General features: G+C 42.5%; 1 protein-coding gene across 2 annotated transcripts in view; it reads right to left on the reverse strand.

The window, feature by feature from the left end:
• LOC130581405 (bifunctional heparan sulfate N-deacetylase/N-sulfotransferase 4) overlaps nucleotides 1-13,794 on the reverse strand; it is a 68,093-nt gene that overhangs the window by 46,676 nt on the left and 7,623 nt on the right. For both annotated transcript variants that reach the window (XR_008966208.1, XM_057379499.1), the window contains exon 2: nucleotides 6,332-7,575. Coding sequence is in view for 1 of the 2 variants with exons in the window: in XM_057379499.1 (XP_057235482.1) it covers nucleotides 6,332-7,312 (981 nt within the window). In the remaining variant the exon portion in view is untranslated. The remainder of the gene's footprint in view (nucleotides 1-6,331; nucleotides 7,576-13,794) is intronic.

Genomic DNA, 13,794 nt, shown 5'->3' on the forward strand with positions numbered 1-13,794 from the left:
TGTCTCTTTAAGTTATAAATTACCGTTTTTAACATTAKAAATCTCGTTGACAGAAGATGAGAGATTTAAATGATGAAATAGTCCTGATAACCTGATGATGATGATTTAGCAGTTTGGAATTCCCACCTGCTGGCATGTGATGTTTACTTTCAGGAAAGACAATTAACAATGTCCATCCACTAAAGGGAATTTTGCTCTTTGGAGGGACACCAAGCCCAGTGTTTGGGAGCAGCTCTTGCTGTGCCCTCTCATGAAAATGGGATTTGGTAACCTCTACCTTTGGTAACCTCTACCTAAAAGCTCTTGCATTATTCTGCCTGTATGGAAAGAAGACAGGTGGGGATGTAGAACATTAGAAGTAAAAGCAGGAATTGAATGGATCTTTGGCCATATTTATAGAAAAGACAAAGACCCGAAGATTTCATTTGTGTGGAGATATGGATATATAGCTATAGGGATGGATGGATAAATAGATGGATATGTTCAAGGATTTGAAGCCAGACTTAGTCAAATTGATTTTGTAGTGTGCTATGATACAGAGGTGGGAAGAAAAAGCCTAGTTAATGATTGCCAAATAATTTAAACCTCAAATTTCTCCTTTTCTCTGGGAGATATTCTCTATTCCTCATCTGCTTGTCCATCCCTCCTGCTATCCACCCTTTTCCCGAGCACTGCCACTTGCACATCATTTGAATAATGCCAASGGTGCTAAATTGAGCTTCTGCTCTAAGTGTTCCTCCTGCTCCCATTTGGATGACAAAGGCATATTTAAAGTCACTTAAGYAACACTGCTGCTGAAGGAGCTGCATTATAGATGGCGATGCTGGTAATGTGTTTATTGCTGCATCAAGTGCTTTTAAGGCAATAATTATGACTGTTCTTGCAGTCTGCACTGCCTGGCCCTTTGCAAGGCTATTCCATCACTTTACAGAGCGTTGTTTTCTGTGCAGGAAGCAACTGTTAGTGCTCCTTTTTAACTAATATGCGTTGTTTTAAAGCTCAGGTTAATGCAGGTCCCTTGAGGGGCTGAGAGCAAGCAAATGTGGGTTTGGCTCCTATGGATTCCCTAAGTGAAGATAAATTAAATAGAGTACCACATGTATTCTGGAAATATACTCAGGTATGACACAACCTATGACTTCAGAATTATATTGGAGAAGGGAGTCGAGAAATAAATACAAATCCAGGAAATTAGTGCAAGTGTAGACAGAGGAATGTGTCATAAATTAGTGGTGCAGGGGACAGGATGTGAGCACCAGAAATCTCTGAATTTGACCTGCAAAACCTGCTCTTTCTATATTTTGAAATGTATTGTGACTTTTTAAAAAAATTTCAGTAATTTTCATTTTCATCAAAATTAAGCTCTCTTGAGTTGTTAAAGCCAGTTAAAAAGCTGGAAGGATAAGGATGATTTCTCTCTCTCTTTTTCTTAATAATTTGCATGCTTTGTGGAATATGAACAGTTTTCCTTGGGGGAAAAAACCCCAAGTATCTAAGATAATTCTGGGTGCTTGTACAAGCAGTATAAAACTGCTCTCTTTGGAGTCATGGAACCSTACAGACCAGAAACCAAAGCACTCTCTAGGACTGGAGAACACCACATGAGTTTCCAAACATTCAGGAAAATTTTGCCTGGGATGTAATTGTTTGATAAATCCAAGAGGTGGAAAATTCAAGCCACCAATASTTGTTTTCTGGCAAGACTGTATAAAACAGTCTCAAGCCCACCTAATCTTCACTGGGAACCTGRCAGAGAGAACCCCAAATCTATTAAAATTCAGGGAGGATACTGGGATAGAGAGTCAATCCATCAGGCTGCCAGGGAGAATACATGTTTTGCTGGTGGCAAGGGAATAGAGGTTTTTAACTACGTTGGTACTGAAATTGTGAATGAAAGAATAGGCCTTACTGAAACAAAAGCAGTATGAAACATTTTGTGTGATGTGTCTTGACAAGGCACTTGAGCAGTATTCAACACTCAAATTATTMCAGAAAGAATTGGGTGATTCAAGAGACCTGAACAAGGAAAATATTGAATGAACTGTCATCTCTGATGAAGCAGAATGGAGTAGGCATTCCCATTTTTAAAAAGATTATTAAAGTTTTCAYGTAATGCCTCTCAACTGCTTTTTAAATTCATTTTTAAAGACTTCAAGACCATCCAAAAATGGGAGCTTCAGAAGTTCACTTCATTGTGTTCTTGACTGTCACTCTCAAGTGCTCTCAGAGGTGACAGAAGTGCCATCCAGCCTGTAATAACTAATGCTTGGCTGTCTGCTCTGGATTCTGTGCTCTTACATCTCCTGGGCTCAGCTTCTCCCTGGACTGGCCATGGCTGTGGTTATTTTACTGGCAGGGGATTATTATTATTATTATTATTATTAAGAGGATATCAGGGTGACTATTTTACCTCAGGACTGATGATTCTGCCATGCCTGGTGATGTGTTCCAGACATTTCCAGTTGTTCCACCTGAAAGCAGTTGTCCTTGTACAAAAATCAGGGATAATCATATGCTGCAGAGATTGAGCGGTTGAGCTCAGCTTCCTGCTGTGCCAGTACTTTTTAATTTGGAATTGCCAGGAAAGATGCAACTCCAACATGAATCCTTGTCTTTAAAACACTAAAATGAGCCAGAAATCACAGGCTTTAAGCGTTCCAGGCACTTTAATGATGGTGAAGGTCAAAGCCAAGTGCAGACTGTGGCAGTGAGGAGGTGTCAGAGATAATGCAATTGTTATTTCTGCTGAAGGAAGTGGGCTGGAGCTCCGAGGGGAAAGAAGACAGGCTGCAAGGGATGGAAGGACTGCAGTCTTCAGTAACACAAAGGAATTCTCAAGCATTGGCCATTGTTTTATGGTACCTCAGAAAGCCCAAAGATGTTCCCATCCCTATAAAAACAACTGGAGGGAATACAGAAAAGGGAAATAGAGCTTTGAGAGGAAGGGGCTGGGAAACATGGTGATGCTGGGACAAGCAATTTCTCCTTAATCATATCAGCTCCAGCTCAGATAGTGGGGAAAGAGAGCAAAAAACTTGTTCCTGAGTCCACCTGGAAGAAGGTGTGGTGCAGTCTGAATTCTAGAGCTAAGGGGAGGGTAGAAAGTGAAAGGCTAATGCTTTTTGCTTTGTTTGGAGGGGGATTTTATTTGTTTTATTTAAAGAGTAAATGCCTTGGCTTGCACTGTGCTCTTGCTTTTGAGTTAGCAATAGAAAATGTATTTGTGAAAGGTGTTGGAAAAACCCCGGTGGCTGCATTGAGCTCTTCCTGGGTGAGTAAATATTGTACTTGCTCATACTATGACAACAGAAAAAATAGAAATACTTCAGCAATTCTTACTSCTTGTTTGGGTAATGCAGCCCTGTTTGCTCTCAGTTAAAAGGAAACTTTGAAGGTGAAAGCTTTGTATTTTTTCTGTATGGAGCTCCCAGACAAGGCATAACAAGGCACTTCTAGAGGATTTTTGCCAAATTGCTGATGCCAGTGATACTGGACTTGCTGTGTGGCTGGGAACCAATATCATTTACAAGTCCACAAATTCACTGTTTCTGCAAATTAACTGATGAATTCTTTTGCCTTTTACAATCAAGCACTGAGATAATACAGTGGCAGGCAGGAAAGGGAGAAATTCATTTGCAGAGGTTTGCTAGGCTCAAGATAGATCTCCACAAAGCTTGGTAAAACAGCTTTCTGTGGCTCTTCTGAGTTCCTGTTAATTGCTCAGCCAGACACAACCTTGCACAACTCTTTTAACACCAGCAACTAGGAGATCTTCCATGGTAAACAGAGCCCATAATAATCCTGTTCTCTAATCTCTGTTTCTGTAGCTGAGGCCACCCTTTATAAAACTATATATATCCCTGCAGCACCTAATTGAGAAATGGCTTGGTGAGGGAATAAAAACATTTAGGTGCAGGAAGTGATGACACAGGCACAGATTTACCTGTCTTGTTATTGTTACATGCCAATTATCAGACTGGCTCTGTATGAAAGCATTCCCAAGGGATTTGGGTGTGCATGGCACCTTAGGAGAGCCTGGCAAAGTCCCTGAACTTCTGCAAGGGGATCCCTCTGTGACAGCCACAGCCTCTCCAAAGGGCAGGGCAATGCTGTGACATGACTGAAATATCAACCTCCTAAGTAGCTGTTATTTTTGCCTTTCAAGAMAAGCTGCTCTGCCTTACCGGGTGAAGATTCTTAATTGCCTGCTTCCCCCAGTGACTTGGGGGATTGTTCTTTAACTGGCTGTAATTATTCTTTTCTGTAAACTAACCAAAGTGCAATCTGCGTTCTGTGATATGTTCATTAGCTGGATTCTGTTCTGTGGGTTCACGTGTTCTGGGAATGTCCAGGCTGTAGGAACAGACTGATCTGTGTGGCAAGTGTTTGTGGAACACCCAGAGGAGCAAATCTGTGCCAGGTAACTGATTTAAAATGAAATCCACGACMTTAAGGACAGAGTATCCATGGATGCTCAAGCTGCAGAGTGGATTTATGTGTGAAACATTCACCTAAAAAGAAAGAGTATCTTTTTATTGTCCCCAAAAGAGAGCTTGAGGGGAAGGTTGGTTCTGAGCCTGTGCCTGCTGAAGATTTCTCCTCGTGGTTAGTGTTGATGGCATGATTTCTTGGGGCTTTATCCTGTGAGTGGCACTGTTGATGTTTTCATTATGCAAGTGGGCTGTTAATTTGGCATTGGAGAAATGTGGGAAGAATGAAAACTTCCCTTCATACCCTAGCTCAGACACAATGAATGAAAGAAGACTCACCATGCATTGCTAGAAAAAAAAAGGTCTGAATCCTAGCAGATGTTTTTCCTTGTTATTGTCTAGATACTCAGTGTGGACTGGTTGCTTTTCAGCTGGATAACTGTGTGCAGCACATAAAAATAATGCTGAATGCTTTAAACAGCATCCAGCTCCAGTGCAGCCCCTGGATGTGGAATTTAGTGCTGTGTCTCCTATAATGCCCATGGAAGCATGGCAGCTGTGCCAAGCMTGGGTGGAAAGGTTTGCCTAGCAATCTTCTTGACTGCTGCACAGTAATGGGGGTGACCTGGGCTTTTTCCTGAATAATGAGATGATCCCAGAATGGACTCTGCTCTGAATCTCTGAGTGTTTCTGTGTGGACACTCCTCTGCTGGTCCTGTTGACTCTGCAACAGGAACAGGCTGCTTTAGTGGAGCCAACCACGTCAGAAAGACTCTCAGAAGTGCTCTGGCAGGAAGCTATTGCTGAAAAACTTCAGTTTCACAATTGCCTTTTGAGTTAATTTCTTCTTCTGTACAAGCCCTTTCTCAGAGTATTTTCCCATATTATTTCCAGAGAGAGAGAGAGAGAGCACTTGTACAGTGCTCAGATCTCAAAGGCACCAGGCACTTGGAATACCTGGCTCATAATCAGCCCTGATGAGCATTCATATGCCTGATTTGGCTAGTAGAGTTATCTATGTGTTCTGAGGTGCAAAATTGTTTCAATTGTACCTGAGACTACTGCTTTTGCTGGGTGTTTGGATACCTCAATGGTCTGGATGGGGAGGTAAATGAATACAGAAATTGTAGAAACTGAAATAAGGGTTTAAAAATAAAACAGAAATCAGCTTTTAAAAACAAAAAGCTTGCTTATTCTTCTTGCAAGCATTGGGTATTTACAGAAAAAAAACCCTCCGGAATAAAGGCTGGAGGATGTGATATTGCATGCTTAGGGATTCAATTAATCTCTGACTATGATTCCCACATGTGGAAAATGACAAGAAATAACTGTCATGCTGTTGAGTTCTGTCTATTCTTTCCAAGTTGCACGCATCTTTGAAAATTACTCTGAACAAATTTAATGGTGTCCCTGGATACTACAGATGAGGAAAATAAGTGTAGAAGAGCCCCCAGTGGGAAGTCTGTGGGCCTTTCACTCTGAGATGGTTCTGTCACTTGCTCAAGTGCATGCTGTGTTTCCACCCTGTCACTGGTAACTTTAAATGCTTACCTGCTAGTCTGGAAATGAAAATTATTGTGCTAAATCTCAGAAGACACATCAGGGTTGTAACTTCCTCAGGCTCTTTTTTGTTCCTTTTGCTCTTTTTGTTCTTTTTAAATTCAGTGACAGTGAGGTTTGAAAAGGCAACCATCTTGTATTGTTCAGTCTACTTTACAGGAATAGTGAAAGAAATATACATAGACATAGGCACATCCATGAGTGCATTTCTGGATGTATGTGGGAAAGCAAGCTTTTAAAGTAATCTCAGATGATGATTTATGTATCTGCTGGCTGCAGTTTTCAAATATTCATTCGTACAAACATGTGCCTGGGATGGTATCCCTCAGTTCTTGCCTTACCTTCACATCGTTGATGTTCATCCTCGTCCCCTCCTTCCCGACAAAGATGTCATCKATGTCAACCAGGATGTACCTCTCTAAGGAGAGCGTGAGCTTCTTCCCCGACAGGAAAGAGATGGCATCGATAAAGATGAGTTTGTGGAGCCAGAAGGTCAGGTTGTTTCCAAAGAGGACTCTCTGGATGCCGTCGTGCAGGCCCAGGTCTTGGATGACGGTGGCATAGAGAGCAGCCCTCGGCAGCGTGGCGGGGGTGGGCCTGGAGGGCTGCAGCTCTGTCAGCAGCACGGGCTGGTAGGTGGAGTGGTTAAACTGGAACACYGTCCAGTCCTCACCGGGCAGGGGCCCCTTCTCCACCCTGGGCGCTTTGGTGATGCGCAGCAGSGGCGACTGAGGGTTCACCACGCAGTCTCTGAGGGCCACGTTGGTGTGCAGCTGCAATGGCAGCCCCTTCAGTCTGATGCTCGGTGAGCTGTTCTCGTTGGCTTTATGAAAACCAATGATGCTAACACTGTATTCCACACAGTATTTTTCCAGAAGCTCTCTATTCCACGAGTCCATGGACACGTACTTTAAAATATTCTCGTATATAACAATGGTGTATTTCCCTCTGCCGTTGTCGGTGAGAGGGGGAATGTCGCCCTTGGCTGGCGCGATGACCATGTGGTACTGGAACCTGCTGGACTCGAGGATGGCTATGATGTCTTGCCCCAGCTGGGAGTATTGGCTTTCCACAAACAGGAGCACAGTGGGATCAGTTCTGGAGGGATCAATTGGCTTGGGGGTTCTCAGCTCCACAGACCTGTAGGGCAGAAGTTTGAGGTCCTCACACTCAGCTTGTCCGGTGGTTTCCACGAGGGCCATTTCCTGCTTGTAGCCAGTGTAGAGGAAATAGGCGGAGATGACAATGCTTGCCAAGCAGAAGGTGGCCAGCAGAACGACCAGTGTCCGGAAGCTTCTGCGGAGCTTCCCGATGAGATTCATCTTTCGTGGGGCTTCCAGATCCTGCTGGACTCGCCGCTCTTCCGGGTGCTCCTCCTAAAGTGCCATRGGAATGAGGAGTTGCAGAGGTGCCAATTCCCCTTCCAAGACGTTCATGTGACCATTGCAGTGCATTTATGAAGCTGTYGGGGAGGCTGTAAAGCTGTTTGAGAGGGAAGTCAAAGGATCCGGAAAGATGAATTGAAAGACGTTTTCTCAGAATGCAGCAGCTGCCAATAATCAATGAGGAGGACTCTTAACATTATCTGCAACAAGAGGCAAAAGAAGAGTAAGTAAAACAAAATCCATAAAGCAATTAAAARCACACGTTAATAAGGCTGGTGATTGATATTGGCAATCTGAGCTAAGAGGGAAGTTTTTGAGCAGTTCGAGGAGCACTCAGTGTTACTTGCTTTCTTGGTGCATTAAGATAAGCTGCATTAAACAGCATCTCCCATGTTCTTAGGATACAGAAATCAAGTCTGAACATAACTTTTTTGAGGATGTGCATCTACTTATCAGCATTTCTTATCTAAAATGCTTCATTGCTTTTTCAAATGGGAATGTTGGYAGGGCAAAATTAGGATCAAGTGAATCTTTGTTAAATATGAGACCACGTTCCATGTCAAATTCAAGCTTCACAGGTATTTTGAAGGGGTGATAAATTCTGAGTTGGACTGGGAAACTAATGTGGCCAAAATGAAAGACAYGACAGGGGTTTGAGGAAAGGTTGTAGAGCTTTCTCTCCAGTTTCCATTCTGCAGTGGGAGCAATCAGTACTTCACAGTCCATTTTAGAAATTATAAAAATTCTGTGGGGATTTTCCAAGTGAATGAGCAGGCTGCTACAATTGCAGGGTGCAGCTGTGCATGGCTCTGTCTCTGTCAGGGATCAGTGGGAGGTGCTGTGTAGCAGGAATAGTACCACAAGGGAGCTTGGATGGGCACACCAGTTCTTGTCTTAGTCTGTGACATCTCCACCTTAAGCCCTGGGCCTCTGCTCTGTCCCTGTACAGATGAAGTATGAGGTGCTTAAACCTCATTGTTCTCAAGCCCTTGTGCAATTCCTGGCAGTTTTGCTGAAATTCATGAAAAATTGCCATTGGTAACAGTAAACCATATGATTCAGAGGCAGTTAAAGCCAACTAAATAAATAGCCCGTGCTGCTCTGTGGATTTAAGTAGGAATTAACATCTTGCTGAATTATTTATATTGTTTGTCTATTGGAACAAGGCGAGACAGTAAACAATGAATGATTTTGGACCTGCAGGGAAGAAATGCTTTTTCCAGGCAGATACTTATCAGWTGATGTGTCCTCCTCCATTAACTCAGATGAGACTTTTGACTTGTGTTCTGAAAACTATTCAATCATCTTAAGCTTTGCACCTCAAACTGGAAAATAGTGTAAGAATTGTAAATGTAAGAAGCATTTAGAGAGAGGGAGTTGTTGCTGAGGCYATTTGTGACTCCGCCAGGTTCAAGCTCTTATCTGATTTACCTTCCTGGAAGCTGGCTAGGAGATTGATAGCCCTGGATTGTGGCTATTCCATCAGTGACCCTGCTGTGTCACACAGCTGGGAAAGAGGGGAGCATGGTGGGACAGAAGTAAGAAACTTCTTCTGCATTTACTCATTTCTTATATGTGAGAGAAATAGGAAAGAAAGCACAGCTACCATTAGGAAATTAAAGTCATCCTGATAATCTTAAGAGTATTTGCCCCGCTTTGGTGCTTCCCTYGTTCTGCCGTTGTCTGCGTGCTGGGATTTCACTTCTTATTAAACCTCCAATTAAGATTTCCTCTAAAGATAAAACTGGATCAAGTGAAGCWTCCTCTGTGAGACGGTGTTTGGGTTTGGGTGACATTGATGAGTCACTCAGCCCGTCTCCGAGGTTTTATCAGATCAGGATTCTTGCTCTCCGTGGGAAGGGCAGCCTCCAGAGCTGGGGGATCCGCTCCCCCACCCCAAGAGATTATTGCAAAAAGCATTTTTGGGCAGCACGAGACAGGCAGGGAACTTGGAAAAAGTCTTGAAGTCCCCCTGCTCGGACTGTGYGTCCTCAGCTTGCTTTGGGCACTAGAGGGCAATCGCTTCCTGCTTTTGCTCTCCGCTGCTCTCCCCTCGCTCCCGAGCACACAGCCCTGCCCGCGGCCACGCTCCCGCCAGAAGGCTTCCAAAATCCCCAGGGAACGGAAAACACCTTAATTAAAACTCTTATGTTTGAAATTAAATAAAAACCAGGATTTCTGCTCTAAGAAATGTGCTGCTAGATCATCCTGGATGCTTAGCAAGTGTTTCAGCCTGCACCTGTGGCACAAGGGAATAGCACACGAGGAGACCTAAAATTGCACTTATTTCCCTCAGTGTTTGGCCCTGCTGGATCTCCTGGCTACTGCTGTTGCAAATGTCAAAATAATAAACTTCATGAATATAAAATCTTATATTACTAAAAGAAGAGAAGCCCCCGACTTTATACTAGTCAAAACAAAACTGTAGTACTCATCSCTAATTATTTCTGCCAAGTAACACTGGTAAAATATCATCCAGACAAAAGAATAATAATAAGATTTAATGCTAACTACCATCTGTTATATGCAGATATTATAATTAAGTGCAAGTATTCCCACTTACTGACATGTCCAAATAAATGGAATCGATAAAGGACTTAAACTTRTGAGCTGTCCAAATAAATAGAATTGATAAAAAAATTTAAACTTGCGTAAGGAAACCTGGCTTTGGAGCAGATCTTTTTTAGTCTGCACATTGTGTTTGAACTTCTCTGTTGAACTGATTCTACTGCTCAAAAAAAAAAAAAAAAAAAAGAATGGTGAAGTAATTAAAGGTTATGAAAATAAATCAGCTATATTAGCCATTAGTGGGACTTTTTCCAAGGCATAATTGGAAGTTAAGTGCCATTTGTGCCTTTGAAACTCTTCCCCTTAAAGTTCAACAGCTTTATATTCCTCCAAAATTCAACTATCTTCGGAGGGTTCCTGTGCTATATTAATTTGAAAAACATGAAAATAGGCCATATTTCATAATTAGTGTTACTAATGGAGTTTCATTTTGGAAACTGGTGTTCAAGGTCTCCYATTTCTGTGGTCATTGCTGAGTGTTCTTTGACTCTACAGGGGAGTAAAGCCAAAGCTGGGCACATTTGGTCAAGGAATYAAGGTTACATTGATCCAGAGTTGGTTCTTCAGTAGATCTTCTCCATTCAGCTGATTTCCTCGATGTGAGATATTTCCCYAGCAAGAGCAGAACTCTGTAGTACAACTCTGTTGTGATGTCAGAGACATCTGCAGCGACTCTAATTTTTCTTTAATTCAGGCAGCTGAAGAAAAATGGAGGTTTAAAAATTGCTGCCTCCTTGCTAAATAACACTTCCTGCTTGCCCGCAAAAAATGCATTTGATTGATGACTAAAGCGTCCTGATTTTGAAGATGATTGATTGGGAGATTAGGACGTGACGGTTTCAAACCGATAGCACGACAGCGAAGAGAAACAGCTCCTTATTAATGCCATGCGTTTCCAGTGCCTCAGGAATTAAAGCTGGCTCCCTCGGGGCCAGTTCCCACAGGCACAGATTCCCCCAGGGCTCGGTGGCTGAACAAGCAGACTGTGTGTGGGCTGGGGGAGCTCCTCTTTGCCCAGGTAGGCAAAGGATCTCTGTGCCACTTCGGCTTACAGAAAGTAGAAATATTGATGTTAATCCATCAGTTTGTTGGTTCACCCTAAGGATGGAGCTAATGGACTTCACATCTGCAGTGGGTTCAGAGTGTGTYGGTGCTGACAGTGCTGAGCAGGGGAGCAGGAACCTCGCTGTTCCACAGCAGAGTGGCCATTCCTGATCTCCTGTCTGCACCAGAGGGCACTGCTGGCAGTAATTCACCTGGAGGCAGGCCAGAGCTTTCCCTTCCTTATTCCAGCATAAATCACAAGTCAGAATGTCTTTATTGTCTATATATAAAACTTCCCTTTAGGCTAAAAGCCTAATGTAAAGCTTTTCCTCTTTTCTTTCTTTTCTGAGCTTGTAGGACTCCTGTCATTTACTAGCAGCCCAATAAATCATGATACCTGCCTTGCTGCTCCTTGCATGTGACTCCTCATTCATTACAGAAACAAGCAAACCGATTTGAGTGATAAATGACTCCTGGTGACCATTAGCAAAAATGCAGGGTTTCTATTCACTGCAGAAGGAAAAAAAGAGCTTTTTTTTCCTCTCTCTCAGAAAAGTTTTCAGGCGATTTTTTGACTGAGCTCACAAAACTTACATCCTTTTTGAAAGTAACTTTATTTCAAGCTTAACAAAGCTGCAATGTGTTTTGTATCTGTAAATGTGGCTTTGCTTGGGAGGACTGTTGGTACCAGCTTATCATAGCTCATCACAAGGCATTAGAAAACTCTTTTTACCTAGGATAAGGTCACTTTCTCAGCTGATAAAGGCTGTCTTGCAGACCTTCTGACTTSTATTTTGTAATTCCTGAGTGGAGAGGCTGCTCAGTACTTGCACTTTTTTTCTTTTCAATACATAATCATGTGTGAGTTAAACCCCAATTTTTCGGTGTTTTCAGCCATTTGATCAAGTCTGTAGTGCACATATAATCTTGTGTGATTGCAGAAAGCTAAATGATGCCAGAGGGTGAAGTCGATAATCAATGAATATAAAGCAAAGAGTTTCAAATACTTCAACTTGTATACTTGATGAGAGCTGGTGTGATTTTAGYGTGAAACAGTACTTGGAAGGGAGCTGCTTGACCCTTCTGACTTGTATTTCTCTATGACTTTAAACTTTTCCAGATGATTTCAGAAACTGTTGAAAAGGCTCCCTGGTGGTACAGCAGTGGGAGGGTGATTTGGAGATGAGTTTCACATACAGGAATATTCTCACACCTGTGCACATCCTTTGGTTGCCCAGCCCATCTGTGACCCTTCATGTTGCTTAGCTCCTAGCAGAAATGTGTTTTTAGGCTTAACCAGACCACACTTCTGGTAAGAATTGCCTGATGTTCAGCCTCAATGCTTCCTTCTTCTGACCCATTAACTGCCAACAGTCCCASGGTCATTTGGACCACCCAGAAAATCCCATAAATATCCCATCTGGGATGATTCAGCGAGGCTTCCTCCCAATGGCACAGTTTATGGATCTCTAAYGTGTCAGTACTTCTGAACATGAGGRATAGTTGTAATATTTTCTCAAAYTGCTGACTGSTGGTTTCTCTAGAGTGTCAGGTGTGGAAGCTCCTACAAAYCAGTAATTTAGGTATAGCCTGAAGAGAACCTTGCATGAAGAGAGAAYCTATCTATGTATTTCTTGTTTCGTGACAGAGTGGCTCTAGTCACAATCACAACAGATAGGTGTTAGTGACTACACTCACTCCCTGAACAACTCCAAACTTTGTGTGGTGATAGCACAATTATCACAATATAAATATTTTGAGGTCACCAGGCAAAATAATGTAAATATTTGAGCCAGACTTAAAATAATCATAATTCTAAAAGTACTTATTCCATGCASTTTCTAATGAATATGTCCATCTAGCACAAGTGATAGTATCAAGATCTGTCACTTTTCACCAGTAACTCACCAAAAATTCAAAAAGCTAAATAGCATTAATGGGCACAGGCCTGACTTTCCCAAGGTCACTTGGGGACCCGTGGCTRAGCTGGAAGCAACAGCCCCTTGCTCTTGCACAATGCCCTTCAGCAGATGTTTACAACCCTCCTGATGCATGTAGGAAAGTAAAWGGCTGAAAAGAAGGTGTTGAGGGATAATCTGAAGGTCAGTAGCTCACTGCCAAAGCCACGATGACAGAGCCAGAATGTCATGGCAGAGAGCTGGGCCTGCAATCCCAGAGGTGTGTGTGACCTGCAGCGCCGAGTCCTTGCTCTGCTTTCCCGGTGGATTAATGGAGAGTGCAGGGAAATTACGGTGCTGTCATTGCCCCAGTCCTGCTGAATGAAGGAGGTGAATAAAAGCAGCCTTTACACGCTCTTCTGAGGCAGCCTACAAAACATTCCCCCTGACTTGATGCAACAAATCTCCTGATCTCGCTTGGTTAATGGCTCTTCATCACTTTTCAATTCATAGTTTAATGCTTCAATGGAAGCCAATTTGAATTCATTTAACTCTTCAAATAAAACTTTTGTGAGATGCTGTATCAGATGTTTTATTACAGTCCATCTATTCTGGTACTGTTTTCCACTTTCATAGGGCTGTCAATTAGCCATCCAGTTCCAATGGAATGATTTGTGCTGTGAACTCAGCTGAGAGACAACATTTGTGCAAAAGAGTGGCTGCCTAACTATGACTCCTTAAAGTCAATCAATGCAGTAGCCAAACTCTGTACGTGACATTTGATTAGATAGACAATCTAAGCCATTTAAAAAAAAATTCTAACCCCCATTTTTATAGTTCTATTAGCAACCAAATAACTGCAGATTTTYTGCGTTGGTTTTGAAAATTTACCAAGGATTACAGATTTAG

Source organism: Malurus melanocephalus, unplaced genomic scaffold (genome assembly GCF_030028575.1).
Source record: "Malurus melanocephalus ecotype Western Australia unplaced genomic scaffold, MMel_1.1 scaffold_410, whole genome shotgun sequence".
Classification (NCBI taxonomy): domain Eukaryota; kingdom Metazoa; phylum Chordata; class Aves; order Passeriformes; family Maluridae; genus Malurus; species Malurus melanocephalus.